Here is a 16,014-nt window from a genome sequence, read left to right as displayed (position 1 = left end):
GCGGATCAGCTAGGAGGTTGATCCCGGCCTCCTGTTGGTTCTCAGGTCACTTTTGGGTGGAAAATATTTTAGGCTCCACCCGTCAAGGACTAGGTGGGCACCATTCTGGGCATGAGGGGGCAGGTCTCATGACAGGCAGAGGCCAGGTCAAGATTCAAGGTCTTTGGAGCTTGTTATGTTCCTGTAGCTCACACAGGATGCCAGCCAACTAGACATTGGACTCACTCTAGTAGACCTGGGTTCAAGCAGAAAAGAAGGCCTCAAGCAGGAGGGCAGTCATCTGAGGGTACAAGGCAAGCTTTAAGCAGCAGGGCAGTCCTCTGGTAGCAGCAGCGCAGGCCTCTGAGGTACAAAGCAGGACTCAAGCATCAGGGCAATCCTCTGAAGTATAAGGCAGACCTTCTGTAGTTCCTAAGTAGGTGAACTGAAAAGTGGATTAGGAAGTCCAATATTTATAACTAGTGCTGTCCTTTGAAGTAGGTTAACCGCCTAGACTGCCACAAATCTGGTTCTGGAAATTTCCATCCTTCTCCTGTCCAGGCTCCAAGTTGTCTAGTGTGACAAAAGGCTGGTGTCACGTTCCTTTGTGAGGGTGCTGGAGGGAGCCCTTTGAACTTTAAGGTGGGGCAGGAAACAGCTGCATCCCCATTCTGCCAACACCTAGCCCCCCTTTCACTCTCTATCTGAGTGGAATTCAAAAAGGCCAACTTCCAACAACACCCAGTCGTGTGTCCCAGGGCGCAGGTTGCAGGCACCAAACGGTTAGGGCAAAAATGCTAACTTTCTTAAAGTTATTTATGACTGAACATTATATTTCCTGTTCTCAATCAAAAGGTTAACACTTATTAAATGTAATAGGGTAACCCAATGTTATCCTATGGACAGAGGTAGGCCTCACAGTGGTGAAAAAAAGAATTTGATACTTTTTCCATGACCAGAACACATAAAAATGAAAAATTAATTTCCTACCCTTTTAAATACAGTTCACCCTGCTCAATTGGCTATTTAGGGCTATCATAGGGGTGACATATGTATTAAAAAAGAGATGTTTAAGCCTGGCAAACGTTTGTTTTGCCAGGCCACTTTGGTAGTTTAAAAGTACACACAGGCTGCAATGCAAGGCCTGAGACATGTTAAAGAACCACTTAAGTGGATGGCACAGTAAGTGCTCCAGGCCCACTAGTAGCATTTAATTCACAGGCTCTGTGTATATATAGCACTACATTACAAGGGACTTATAAGTAAATTAAAGGGGTCATTTGTGTGTAAGCAGGGCTAAAGAAATTATGGGATTGTGCGGCTGCAGCAATTTTCACATAAGTATAGATTTGCCACATTTGTCACATAATCCATCATCAGCCCTGTCATCTGATGATTGTAACAAAAAAAATGTTTTTTTAGCTCAAACGGTTAAAAGTTACAAAAAATATAGCAATATGTGGGGGAACATCACTTACAACGCATTTTTTACAACGCACTACCATTACATCGCAACCATTACAACGCAAACCATTACAACGCATTGCGCTGGGGGTCTTCTAGGATAGGGAATATATTTAATTTACTATCCAACACCTTCCCTGCTATCCACGGGGACTGGAGTTGGAATAGTAAATTAAATAGTTCACTATCCAGCGCCTAAAAGCATTATGCGTTGTAATGGACTGCGTGGTAAAAACCGCGTTGTAAAGGCATGCGATGTAAAAGCATGCGTTGTAGTGACACCAATCCCAATATGTGTTGCTGTGCAGTGAAAAGCCATTTACAATACCAGACTGTTCAACTTTCTGTTGCTTATTGCTATTACTAGTATTAATGAGGTGCAACCAATGCCTGTACAGTGTTACCAAGATTAACAAGCATTGGAAAAGCCAATAGGTCACGCCTTTGGGACCTTATAAGTCTTTAGTTATCCAGCACAATATCCTTGGTGCAACAACATTAACTGTTGCATGGCTAAACACTTATAAGGTCCCAAAGGCGAGACCTATTGGCTGCATGTTTTTGCTTGCGGTTGTTACTGAGAACAAGCACTCCCACCCACCACCAAGAATATCAGAACGTCTCTATTGTCAAGAGCACTGCTTCTCACTGCATCAGGTCAGCATTTCAGGTCACAAATAGTAATATGAGCAACAAAACGATTTAAGGGTCTTTTTAGGGCTGATTATCCAGCTTAATAACACAAAAGGTTGTATGAGGATTCTCCAGCACCCCTAAGTCTAGTGCTCCAGGCCCAAGAAAGCTGTGTTTCTTTTACGTATGGTCCAGGATGATTCAGGTTGGAAAGGCAACCTCTAAATTGAAATCAACTAGAAAATTAGATCTCTGATAGTCAACATATCTTTGACGAGTAAGTGAAATATCAATGGACCCCGTTTCATAACTCTTACAATTTTGTGGTGGAGCGGAAGGTGGGTTGTGAGATCAGGGAAAAAGAATGCAAAATCCCCCCTTGCAGCTTCATGTATTTTGAGGCGAGAAGAGAATGTGCTTAGAGCCCTTGCTATGCCTATTTATACTTCGTAGCTGTTCCTCTTTCGCAAATCCTCCTTTGCAGCCCCATCAAATCAATAACAAAGACACGCCCCTTGAACTAGGAACTGGAGAGGCGCCTAGAAAACTGTGTATATGTCCCATACCCGTACTCAGCCAAGAGAGCAATAGGGAGTGCAAAAGAATGGGGGATTCCGCTTTCACTAGCAGAAAGGGACAGAGCTCGATCGGGGGCAAAAATTAGACTCTGATGTCTCCAGCCATCAAGCATTAGCAGGATGAATCAGTCCGGCAGGAGCAAGGAATGGGTAGCAGTTATTTCACTCCCAACCTTTAACGCTCTTCAGTTACATTAGAACATGAAACTAGTTGCAAAAGTTAAAAAGCATGTCCATCTAGTCAAAGGAAGCATACAACTTCTGTATATGCAAGGGATATTAGTTATGAAACTAGTTGCAAAAGTTAAAAATCATGTCCATCTAGTCAAAGGAAGCGTCCGACTTCTGTATAAGCAATGGATAGGATATTCATTAGTTTTGCATATGATGGACTCCAACCCATTATTTAAATTAAAAAGGGAATTAGTGAGCCAAACCACTCAGCAATTACTCCACCTAAACATGTAACCACTTTGCTACACCTTCATGCATATTTGAAGGCATCCTACGATAAGTGACAGGTGGATCCATGTCACACGCCACACCTTCAACGAGTTAGGGCTCATTAGCGATCATCATTTAGCCCCTTGCGAATTTTAAACCAAGTATAACAATATTAAAAGCAACACTACAAGTCCCATATTGCAACGTATTGCTGTTAAAAAGCCATCAGTCTGAACGTGTTGTGTATATAGCATGGACTCCCTTGTCAGTTAAAGATGGGTTCCCCTTGCTGGTGAAGAAGCAACGTGTTGCATATACATGTAAAGTCCTGGCTGGTATGTGTCATATGAAAGCATGTGAAGCAGCTTCAACGCATGTTATGGCTTCATCTCAGAGATGCATGACAACAGAGGGTTTGGAGGTGAAGGGGGCTCAGATAGGTGAACTCCCTCACCAACTGAGTATCCTCCAAAACATGACTGCAGAATGCTCGCTACAACTCGAAAGCATCAGTTATCGGCGGGTTTAAGCCTCAGCTCCTCCGACCAGCAGCACGCACACACACCCTAATTAGGTGCAGCTAAGCAGCCATTCAAGTGACAGGGAGTCGCAGCTGTGCAGGTGAAGACAGAACTCGTCAGAGTCACATGCTAACATTCTTTCAAGGCTGGACTTTTACCAGAAGTTTCATGTAAGAGTTCAGGAAACGGAAACAAAAATACATTACAAAAAATCAAGAGGAGGTCACTGAGAGAGGCGTAACCAGAACGAGGCTAGTACTAAGCTACAATCTAGACACTGGTGTTTATTGGAAAGTAAACAAGCCTGCGCGCCTCGCGCTGAAAGAGGAGGAGGCCTGCGCCTGTTTCCCTTGCAGGAATGAGCAGGAACTATCTGTAAATTACAAACAGATGGTTTCAAAGCTCTCTCCCGCAAGGGAATCACCCAACGTTCACACACTGCCATTCAAAGCAATGCAATGTGTGCACGTTTTTGCCTGCAAAACTGAATCGATTACTAAAGGTCTCCTCCTATGCAGCGCATGTACGCTGCTTAGGTGAGGCCTAAAAATGAAGAACTAATGAAGCAATACTATTGCAAAATGTGCTTCATTATGCCGCATAATTTGGACTTTCTTGCCACATAATTTACTCAAGCCTGCTGTATAATTTGGCCCTCTCCTGTTGCATAATTCCAGGGGCCCTGGGTTTAAGCCAATTTTACTCTGTTTAGAGGAGTGAACACAAGCACTTTAGCACTGATCAGCAGTGGCAAAGTGTGCAGAGTCCTGAAGCCAACAAAAACGAATTTCAGCAAACAGGATGGGAGAAGGTTAAATGTTTGTGGGAAGACCACAGCAAAGGTTGTCTGGTCTAATACTGATAAATAAAGATTTTTATCAAATATGAAGCAGAAATTACTTCTTTAAACATGCTATTTTTGTCTAAAAGACCGGGCAGTAGTTAATTCAATTCCAATAAGCTCTCTGTACTCCATTGGCAGTAGTTACCTCTTTAATGAGGTGTGAAATACCTTTTAGGAGGAGAAACCAATAGGCTTTACTTCCTGCGTTTTATCTCGCAGTGTCTAAATATGTCCTGAATGAGCTTTGTATCAGGCACAATCAGGACATACCATGAAGGGTGTGTAAACGCCTGGTGCCTACCTGATGCAATTCTGTTGATTAGTTTTATGTCAGAGAAAGGCAGTGGCATGTTTACATCATCACGTATTACACTGTTCATAATGGCCATTGTTACAGCTGCATGAAATATTCTAAAAAAGATTAGAAATTATAAATGTGATAACTATAATTGAAAAAACCATTCATTGAGGACTCATCTCTAAGTTCTGTGGTGCAGTAAAACGAGTCGCTTCGTGTTCATGTTTCATGGCCATAACTGATGCCATTTTTAACACCAGTCTCAGACAAGAGGATGAGACCTATTTCAAGTGCACTATTGACTCTGTTTTATCCGCTCATACTCTCTGGGACTCCTTCAAGGCACTGATTTGTGGGTGTTGGACTATCACGAGAATCAGGAAAAGAAAAAGGAGGGGGCCATCGTTTACCTGGACACTGAACTTCCTGGCTGGAATGGGACTTTGCTGTCAACAAAGAGGACCCTCTTCCTCATCAGATTGAGGTAACGCACCTTAACCTTTGACATGAGTGCTGAGGCTGCATATTTGACTGGATAACAGCACTGTGTTGTATATATTAATTTGAGGATAGGACCGGCAAACTGCTAGATTGCTATAACGCTAGGGTACGTATTGTCCCCGGAAGCTGTTGTAAATTCAGTGAGTTGGTTACTGGGGCAGTCATCCCTTTGATGCCTATTAAAAAACACCACTATGCCAGAGAAGTTCTGGCAAACCTGGTCACCATGGTAATGCGGATAGACAAACTTCCAGTAGTGAGTCTGGATGACGAGACCTAGGAGGCACAGGATCATCCACTGATGGGAGAGGAACTATCTAGTGCCTTGTCTTTCACATAGGTCGGTAAACCCACAGGGCGAAATGGCCCACCAACTGAACTGTTTTAATGTATGATCTTACTCTAATGCCAGTATTTAATGACCGTGACTGAAGAGACGACTAGAGAACAACACTTAGACAGAATCTCTTTATAACTAGTATTACAGTGGTACCCAAATGGAGCACGCCCAAGATAGAGGCATATCTAATAAACAATCTCACTAATTAACATTGAAAGAAACATTTTAGCAGAGGCCCTTTCATCTTCTCTTGACGGGCTAAGTGAACGTCCTGATACATACAGCCTGACCAAAATGGGTTTATGCCACAACATACTATGGGGCAGATGTATCAAAAAACCATTTTGCGAGTCCGTAATTGCGATTCGTTGCGAATCGCAATTTCGGAATCGCAAAATGGTATGTAACATGAAAATTGCGAGAAAATAGCGATTCCATAAAACTCGCAGAAATATTGCGAGAAATTTGCGATTCGCATAATTGCGATTTTCGCATTTAAGGAAATCGCAAAAACGGGAATCATGCAATGCTGGCACAAGTTGATGACATCACAAGCAGGAAGTACCAGTGATTGCTTGCACCTGCTCCCCAGAGCCACACCCAGTGGCAGTTGGAAGAGTGTGCTGAGGCAGAGCAGACCTGTTTGTTCAGCTATGGAGGCACAGAAGGCACAGGAGGAGCAGCCAATTGAGAAGAAAAAAAGAAAGCAGAAGTTTTCAGAGAAGGAGCAAGAAGTGCTAATAGAAGAAATGGTTTGTAACCATGAGGACCTCTTTGGAAAAAAATCTTTAAAGGTACCTGACTCCAGGAAGAGAAAAATATGGCTGGAGATCCAGGAGAAGGTCAACTCAGTAGGAGTCACCACTCGCTCCATTGATGAAATCAAAAAGGTGGTATGACATGAGACTGAGATCCAAGGAAAAACTTGCGGAGAGGCTGAAAGATAGCAACATGACAGGTGGTGGAAGCTCCATGGTGGACAAACCGACACCCCATGAGGAACTGATAGAATCCACACTGACAACTGAAAGTGTGAGTGGAGTGACCAACATAGACAGCTCAGAACCCACAGCACCAGCACAAGGTAGGAGGATATGAAAGTGCATCCATGTGTGTGTACAAAAAATGTGTGTCTGTGTGTGTGTGTGTGTGTGCACTGCATTTGAGATTACCATTAGTCCATGAACACTGTGAAACAAGACCACAGCAATGCATTATGGGAGTTGTAGTCCCATTGCCCTAGGAACACTCACAATCACAGTCACTTATATGACTCCTTAATGTGGGACTACGTAATGCTGAAACAGTGCAGTACAAGTAATACAGTGCCATGAGTAATTTTTATTTTGTAATGAACACAAATTCATATTTTGCACTCTACATTCACAGGACATACCAGTGAGGACAGGACTGACAATGATGTTGAATTGTCACCTCCCCATGTGATGTCAGATATAGACAATGAAGTCAGTAATGCCCCTGTGACCATACAGAGGAAGCGCAGACGAGTTCTACCTCTACAACCAATGGAAGAGGATGAAACCTCAGATGTTGAAGCAGTGTCCAATGAGACAGTCACTGTGTCCAGCCAAGATGCACAACAGCCTTCACAAAGTCCACGGAGGGCACGTGCATTCCGTATTGAGCCATCTGCAAATAACACAGGACAGAGTGAAGTTGTGACAGTGTTTGCAGGCTTTGAGCGAAACATGCTTGAGGTACAACGCCTTCAACATAAGGCACTCAGATCCATCAATAGGCAGCTAGTGAAATCCAACAAGAACCAGGAACGCATGGCTGATGCCATTGATAAACTTTGCCTGACACTTGTGAACACAGAGGATGCACGGAACAGGGCTGCACAGGCTGCGCAGGACACAATGCACACCTACACCAAAGCCATCAACCGGCTATGTGCAGTCACCAGCAACTTCACACGTCGCAGTGTGAACATGCAGCGTGAATTGAGTGATTGCACACGTTCAGTTGGACAGAGTGTGAACAATATGACATTGGTACTGGAAAGTATGCAAACAAACCAATCAGGTGCAAGGGCCCTCCTGTGCTCGGGAGAAAGCGAGGACAACTCCAGTAGGAGTAGCAACAACCCCACACCAACAAACATCATGGTACAACGCAGGAGTGGAAGGCGTTCCACTACTGGAGCAGAGCAAGAGGCCATGCCTCCACTTGATCAACCTGCTGGCAGTCGCCAGCGCAAAAAATGACTTACCTTGTTCAAGTACCCATGAAGTACCCATGCAGCAGTCATGCATAGATACTGTTTTATTTTATTAGTAGTATGGATATGTGAAATCACAATGATTACATATAATTTCACATACATATAGCACTGTTTTCTTGTTCTGAATTAAAGAACAATGGCAAAGTGAAAATGGTTTTCTGTATTTTTTTCTCACCTAAAAATAGTTACGTGTAATCTCTGCCCTCCTTTGCCGACCAGCCATGGCTCCTACTCCTGCCACTGCCATTCTTGGGGGAGGGTTATCATCTTCATCATCAGATGTGTCTGAGTCACTCACTTCAATTTCTGTGCCTTTGCGGATTGCTATGTTATGCAGCATTGCACATGCTGTCACTATTTTGCAACATGTCTCTGGATTGTATTGCAATGCACCTCCACTTTTGTGAATGCGTCGGAAACGGCTTTTCAGAATTCCAAATGTACGTTCTATTACCCCACGTGTGGACCGGTGTGCCCTGTTGTAGCGTCTTTCACTTGCATTTGCAGGATTCAAGTATGGTGTGAGTATGAAATCATGCACTGCATAAGCACTATCACCTGCAAGTTAGAGAGGGAAAAGTGACTCAGAGTTACATTACATTGGTTGGGTGGAAGGGAGGATGGATGAGTATTACTTACCTAGCAGGTATCCATCTCCAAACTGACCAGCACTGAGACGTCTATGTATTGCACTATGTCTGAGTCATGTGTACTCCATGGAAACTTTGCCACAATGTCCTGTATTATGTATTTAGCGTTGCATATGACCTGGATGTTCAGTGAGTGGTAGTGTTTTCTGTTGCGGAAAACATATTCAATGGCTGCTGGTGGGGTGATGGCAATATGGGTTCCATCTATGCATCCAATCACATGTGGAAATCTTGCTATTTGATAGAAATCCAACTTGGCTTCCTGTATGGCTTGCTGTGTATTTGAAAAATATATATGATGTTGAAGTCTACTGATCATTGCATCCAAGAAGACATGGAAAAAACGCGATAGGGCACTCTGTGAGACTCCACCAACCTCTGCTATTACTGTTTGAAAGGAGCCAGAAGCCAAAAGGTGCAGTGAGCACAATACCTGCACATGTGTTGGTATGGCTTGTGTTCTGGCAGTTGGGCGTGTCAAAAATGGTTTCAATTCAGTAATGAGGTCCAGAATGCTGTGAGGATGTAGCCTGTATTTTTCATATATCTCCTCCTGTGTCTGCTGGAACAGCGTAATGCGTATTCGGAATATCCTTTCCTGACGTTGTCTTCTCTGGGCAAGAGCTTGGATGCGCATCCTCCTGGCAATCAGGTACAGTCCCGCCATTTTGGAAAAAGTGAAAATGCATTCTGGGTGTTCTTTTATATATATATTTTTTTACCACCTGCTTGTACCTGGTGTTAATTGCGATTCCTTATTATGCGAAATTGACAAAATCGCAATTTGCGATTTTTTCTTACATATCCATGCGAATTTTGCAATTTTGCACCAATGCAAAATCGCGATTCGCAATATATTCTGCGATTTTTCATTTCTCGCACATTAGGAATTCGCTAACATGCGAATTCCTAATGTGCGATGCGATTTCTTTCATACATGCCATTTTCGTTTTTGCATGTCGCAAACGCTGGAAAATAGAGAATCGCAGCTTTTGCGACATGCAAAACACATGATACATCTGCCCCAAACACACGTAATCTCCATCAACTTCATTTTGCGTGGGTCTCTGCATAGGAATTCGACGGTCCTTAGCCATTATTTCGATTGGTTCCAAATAAGCCTTTGACTTTCTGCGCTGTTCCATATTTTCTACCACATGAATTTAGAGCCTCTCTTCCTCACAAGGTTCAGACCCTCTGCATAGTTCCCATAGCCGGGAACAACATGGTATGATTCTCAAGAACGCTAAAAGAAGGGTATTCAGTATCCTGTACAGGATAATAGTAAGTATTAACGAAGGACTGAAAAAATAGCTACTAGCAAAAAATTGCATCTTCGGAGTGCCTTGTGCTAGTCCCTTGCTTTTTCGGTGGCATACATAGTGAAGAATGTTTATTCTTAGTTCATGGTGTGTTTATTCCCAAGCATACTAATTATGGTATCGTGACTTGCCAGTAATTCTCTCCCACTTCCCCTGCGGTTGTCTTTCAAGGTTCATAGTCAACTTTACTTCAACTGAGTGGTTCTGAGTTCAGGGGTGAAGTGCGCACACACACACTCATCCCCGAAACACACAAACATAAAACTATATGGTGAATTATCTTCCATAAACAATCCAGAAGCGCGCATCACGACCCTAATTCCTTTCCATTACTCTGATGAGGTCAAACCCTGCATTTCTGGGCCTGTTACCTGAACAATGAATGAGTACTCAGGGTTGCCTGCCTATTGTCTAGTGGAGCACAAATTAACCTTCTGCTTCTCCTACAGTATCGTGCATGGACAAACAAATAAGCATCTACTCTTTAAAATATGTTCTATTTTACTCCGTTTTAAAATGGTGTCAATTAAATATATACGGTTTTGAAAATAAACGAACAGATTCGTTTTATGCCTAGAGTTTCTGGAGGACTTTGGTTACAAGATCTGTTTAATATTACCATATATACATTTTGGCCTTTGATACAATGTGTTTTTCTTAACAGGTAACTTCCCAGATTCATGTAAAATTGATGCCTGTGTTTTGAACTCGCAAGAAGAAAAAGAAGAAACTTTACAGAAATGGAGTAAAATGAATGAAGGGAAATGGAAACCTCTTCTTTCCCTTACAAAGGTATTTTGCTACATTACGCAATATTTTTTCTATGCTCACTAATTAAATAGAGGGTTAGAAAGTAGGGCAGCTTGTGTTTTTGAAACACTAAACAACTCCGCAATGCAGCTCAAAAGTAGAGATTAACCTGAATCAATGGCAAAGAATGCGTCTGAAGTTTGGCATGCAACAGTTTCTTTAGGAGCTATACATAAGAAAATGTGTTAACACAAGCCAGTATGCCTCTTTTATATTACAGGTATATGAGCCTAGGGTCAGAATCACAGCTCTAGGTTTCAACACAGACACAGTGCCAAACATTATCATGCCGCCTAGGTTTGACATTAAGCCTCGCTAATCGTGATAGAGCCATGTTTTCAAAACTATTTTCAACTGACACCACAAGAATTTGGAAATGGCCTAACAAAAGGCAAGAAATGACCCTTAGGTCAATAATTTTAGTGTGCCCAGAATATACATCTGAGTATATGTGAATTTCAGTGACGTGGGTCATGTGTTTAATGCAGTAAGGACAGAAAGAGTGTTCCTAGGTCTATGAAAGAAAATGTAAACAATGATTACTTATGTGATCCTTACCTTTAAGACTAAACCAGGAATATTAAACTCAAATCCTAGTAGCCATAGCTAAAAGGCATGCCTATGCATTAATATCTGTTCTCGTAATTCGTTCTTCATAATGCCCTGAAGCCAGTACTATGATATATATAATACAATCTTTGCAGGTAATGGTACGTTCAATTGGACCACCCTAAATGATTAAGAGATTCTGTCCTGCAGGACCCTGTTGAACCGCTTATTCTTGTCTCTGAAAAAGCTGGATCCGAAGATCCCACACATGATTTCCTTGATCTTTGCGATGTCGAATTGGACAAATCGGAAAATAATGAAAATTGGCCCATTCCTGTATGCATTTGACATTTGGGGATACCGGGCATTCACCAAACTGCATCAGGGAACAGAACAGGCAAGATGGATTAGGGTGCTTGACAACGCCAAACCCTCGCTTTAGTACACCATGGTAACAAGAGCAGCAAGAATAACATGGGAAGGTTTCCAAGAGTAGACTGCCTGAGTCACCAGTATTGGCTGGATTGTTTACACGGGAAACATCATTTACCACGAAGGCATTACCACTACTCACGTTTACCACGTGACACTTACCACGCAGGGTGCCTTCCACGCAGGGTGCCTTCCACGCAGGGTACCTTCCACGACGTCTTTACCACGGGCTAGGGGGGAGACGTGGTATTCCTTCAAGACGAACTGGGTGGGCATGGGGGGGCAGAGGGAGGGGGGGCTCGGAGGGGGGCTGGGGGGGGGGTCTCCCCCCAAAAATAACAAGCAGGTTACTTTAACAAAAAAACGAACATAAATTTAAAAGAAAGAGGAAAGAGCCTCCCCCAAAGACGTGCCGTGTACGTCAAAAAAGCAGTCCTTTTTTTATTTTGGTATACGTGTTTTGACGCTTGTTTCTAAGGAGGATGGAAGTAAGGGCTCAAGGAGAAAGACGTGCAGGTAAGACGTTTCTACGCGTAGTAAAATGCTACGTTGTAAATACCAGCGTGGTAAAGCCACTTGCGAGGTAAAAATCGCGTGGTAAAGCCATGCGTGGTAACTGAAATCGTGGTATAATCATATATTCGTTTACACTGAGAGACAGACTGATCTCCACAATATATGGTGTTATTGAGTGCGAAAAAGTTGCTGCCTCTGAGTATTTATAGACAGGTGGGGGGCAGATGTGGAATGCAGATACTTGGAAAGTAAATGACTTGAAGTGCTAGGGGTCCAGCAGAGAAACGCCAAATATGGCAAGGTTTCGGTTACAATGAACATATCCTGCCTGCTCTTTACAGAGTAGAATTCAATTTACCCTACAAAGTCAGAAGACTGCCCAAAAGTCAGCACAGCGATGTTGATTTGCTACATATGTCATTGTTGTTTTAATAAATAAGCAAGTTGTCAAGACATTAAGAGGATCAGCGGGCCCAAATCACTCACACCACACACACACACACACACACACACCCTCACACACACACCCAGGGACGGATGCACGCGCACACACAGGCTGCAACAGGCAGGCACCTTGCCTCAATTATAGAAAGCAAGCATTGAAAATGCAATCGGTCTCGCATTTGTTTGACTTAAAGCTATCAGCATTGTAAATGGCAATGTCTTTTACCTGTGTTATGGAATGTATGTATGTGGTGTGTAGTGGAATTATGTATGTTGACTTGGATTACTTAGTCGTGTGATTGTGTGGCATGGAGTTCTGTGGTATGGAGTGGATTTGATTTGTGTAGTGGAAGAATGCATTATGTGGAGTGGGTTGTGTGTTATGGAGTGTAATTTATGTGGAATGATCTTTTGTGTTGTGGAGTGGTATGTAGCGGAGTTTAATTATATGTTGTGCTGTTGAATTTTGTGGCATGACGTGGAATTGTGTGGTGTAGATTAGATGTATATGATGAGTTGGGTAATTGTGTTGAATTACATTATGTGGTGTGGATTGCAAATGTGTGGAATTGAATTGTGTGGTGTGGAACTGTATAGATAGCTTTACCTATTTGGTGATGAAAATGAAGACATAGGTAGGAGCTAAGGGCCAGATGTAGGTAGGCATTTACCGGTCGGTAACGGCCGAATTCGGCCGTTACCGACCGGTAAATGCAATTTGAGATGTAGGGCCCTCTATTTTACAGAATCGGTAAATTTACCGATCGGTAAATTTACCGATTCTGTAAAATACCGAATCGGTATTTTTTCCGATTCGGTAAAATTTATATGTAGGTGGGACTCTTCTGAGTCCCACAAGCATTACAGAATCGGTATTTTACCATCAAATACTATTTGATGGTAAAATACCGATTCTGGTGTGCATGCACATATGTGCATGCACACCTGTGCCATATGACAGGCAGACCTGCCCTTAGGGCAGGTATGCCTGCCACATGGCCCCCGAACCTTTTTTGGGGGTGCTAGAGGGTGTCAAAGTGACACCCCCTGCACCCTTGTCAGAATCGGTATTTACCGATTCGGTAAATACCGACCGGTAATGCCCCATTCATTCCTATGGGCTTCAAAGCCCATAGGAATGAATGGGGCATTACCGGTCGGTATTTACCGAATCGGTAAATACAGATATTTACCGATTCGGTAAAAGGAACATCTGGATGTTCCTACATATCCACCCCTCAGATTTACCGATTTTTAATTACTGAATCGGTAAAATTCGGTAATTAAAAATCGGTAAATCTCATTTACCTACATCTGGCCCTAGGCTTCAGATCTGTATTTTTGTCAAAAAAAAGAGTTAGGGGGCCGTGGCTTCGGGGGGGGGGATGAGCTAGGATGTGTCTCCTGAGAGCTCCGGTGCCCCGCTGCCACCTTAAGCGTTTTTAGCGGAGTTTGGGGGCTGAGCGGAGACCCCGAGAACGGTGGGGACCCCTGGAAAGTGGGGGCGTCTGTGGAGTGAGGAGAGCGGCGGCTTGCCTTGCCTGGGGAGCTGGTGGTGCCCGGCGGAGGCCCTGGAAGTTGCCGTGCCCGCCATTTTGCCAGTCTGCACGGCGGGGGGGGCCTCGCTTCCTGGAGGCGGCCGTGGGCTGCCCACGGGTCCCAGCTGGCGACCGGACAAGCGGAGGAGGGCGCGGGAGCACAACGTCGCCAGCGGGAGCGCAGAGGAAGCCTGGTGGTGCTGGGCGCCTGGACGGCGGTTGCGGGACCCGGTGTGGCCTATGGAAGCCTCAGCCCACGGTAGCCCCTGAGCCTCGGAGCTGGTCAGGAGAGCGGGCCTGGTGCTGCGGCCCCTGGAGATCGCTGGGGGGCTCTTGCAGGGTTCCCGGAGGCCTCAGGCCGAGGCGCTGGTGATCTGCCTGGAGATCTGGGCGGCGGAAGGAGAGGTGGGCTGTCCTGCGCTCCGGAGCCCCGGCGGGTGGCTGCGCCCGCCATTTTGTGCCTCTTCCTGGAGCGGAGGCGCCTGAGGCGGACAGAGGTGGTTCGGAGAACTCTTGACCCTGTTGCTTGTGTTGTGTCGTGTCCAGTGGGGCCTAATAGGTTGGGGGGTCTGTATAACGCTGTCGCTTGCCACATTGGAGCTACGTTCTTAGAGCATCGCCAAGGCGGGGAGGCACAAACTGGGGCAGAGCCCCCCCTATCTTCTGCTTCTTCTGCTTCTTCTGCTTCTTTGGACATATTGTGCCACATCCAGACGGACTTCAGCCACAGCCCTGACAATGACGCGGTCCAAGGGGGGCAGAGCGGACTCGGCGGCGACGTCCAGGGATACCTCGGTTGTGGCCATGTGGGACAAGGCGGGAGTGGCAGCGCCAACTGAGACCCCCTCACAGACTGCTGAGGACTCTCCACCGGTGACCCAGGCCTTTATGGCCTCCTTCATATCGGAGCATAAAATGGAGATAGGCTCCTTAAGCTCGGAGGTGCAGACATGCGTCAAGTATCTACGAAAGGAGGTCACTGAATTAGGAGATAGGGTCGACGGGCTCGAGAAAATAGTTGATGCGCTCACGGAGGACCAAGAACAGTTGTGGCAGAGAGTGGCGGCGTTGGAGGAACAGAACATTGAACTGCAGGTCAAGCAGGAAGATCTTTAAAACAGGAGCCGCCGCAATAACCTCCACATCCGGGGTGTACCACTTGAAGCGGAGAGGAATGACATCCTGTCCTACGAGGCGCAGCTCCTCCATGAGGTCTGGGGGGACGAGGACGACTCCCCTCCAACTCTAGACCGTGCCCATCGATTCTTCGGGCCAGCGGGCAGAGTGGGTCTCCTCCCGGACATCTTAACCCACGTGCACTACTTCACTGAGAAGGAGGCTATCCTGAAAGAGGTGAGGGACAAGCCGGACCTCAGTTATTGAGGCCACAGGATTCAAATTTTGCAGGACCTGGCCCCAAACACCCTGCGCTGCCGGAGGGCTTTCAGACCGGTCACGGAGAGGCTACGGGCCCTCAACATCTCCTACCAGTCTGGTCACCCCTTCGCCCTCATCTTCCGCTGGGAGGACAAACGCAGGGTCATACGATCCTACCGTGAACCGGCTCTGCTGCTTAAACTGTCGGACTCACCGGCGCGCAGCCCCTCTCGACCAAGGCACCGGGAGAGGGTTTCTGCCCACCCTGACTGGACCACGGTTCAGCGTCACCTTCTCAGGCCAAGCAAGACATCATAGCGCCCATCCTCTCTCTCGAGGGCGACCCTGAAGGATCGGTGTCGCACCCGTCTACCCCGTGACCCAGAGTCTGATGGGAAATAATAGCTCTGTGGCCTCTATCGCGGTGGAAGCAGCCCCTACCCTCCGGTCCTGACGGCTATAAGTGGTGTCTACACCTCCTAATTTACCTGTCCACTGGCTGCAATGACTCTTCTTGCATCACTTTGAC

The 16,014-nt window shown here is 45.3% G+C and overlaps 1 protein-coding gene across 1 annotated transcript in view; it reads left to right on the top strand.

Annotated features, from left to right (window-relative positions):
• The window catches only part of ALLC (allantoicase), a 798,769-nt gene that overhangs the window by 716,222 nt on the left and 66,533 nt on the right, over nt 1-16,014 (top strand). Inside the window, exon 12 of the mRNA XM_086926374.1 lies at nt 10,484-10,611. Coding sequence (XP_086782500.1) covers nt 10,484-10,611 — 128 coding nt within the window. The remainder of the gene's footprint in view (nt 1-10,483; nt 10,612-16,014) is intronic.

This window comes from Lissotriton vulgaris, chromosome 6, assembly GCF_964263255.1.
Source record: "Lissotriton vulgaris chromosome 6, aLisVul1.2, whole genome shotgun sequence".
Lineage (NCBI taxonomy): Eukaryota > Metazoa > Chordata > Amphibia > Caudata > Salamandridae > Lissotriton > Lissotriton vulgaris.
The sequence above is the reverse complement of the archived record's forward strand: the minus strand, read 5'-3'. Positions and strand labels throughout refer to the sequence as shown.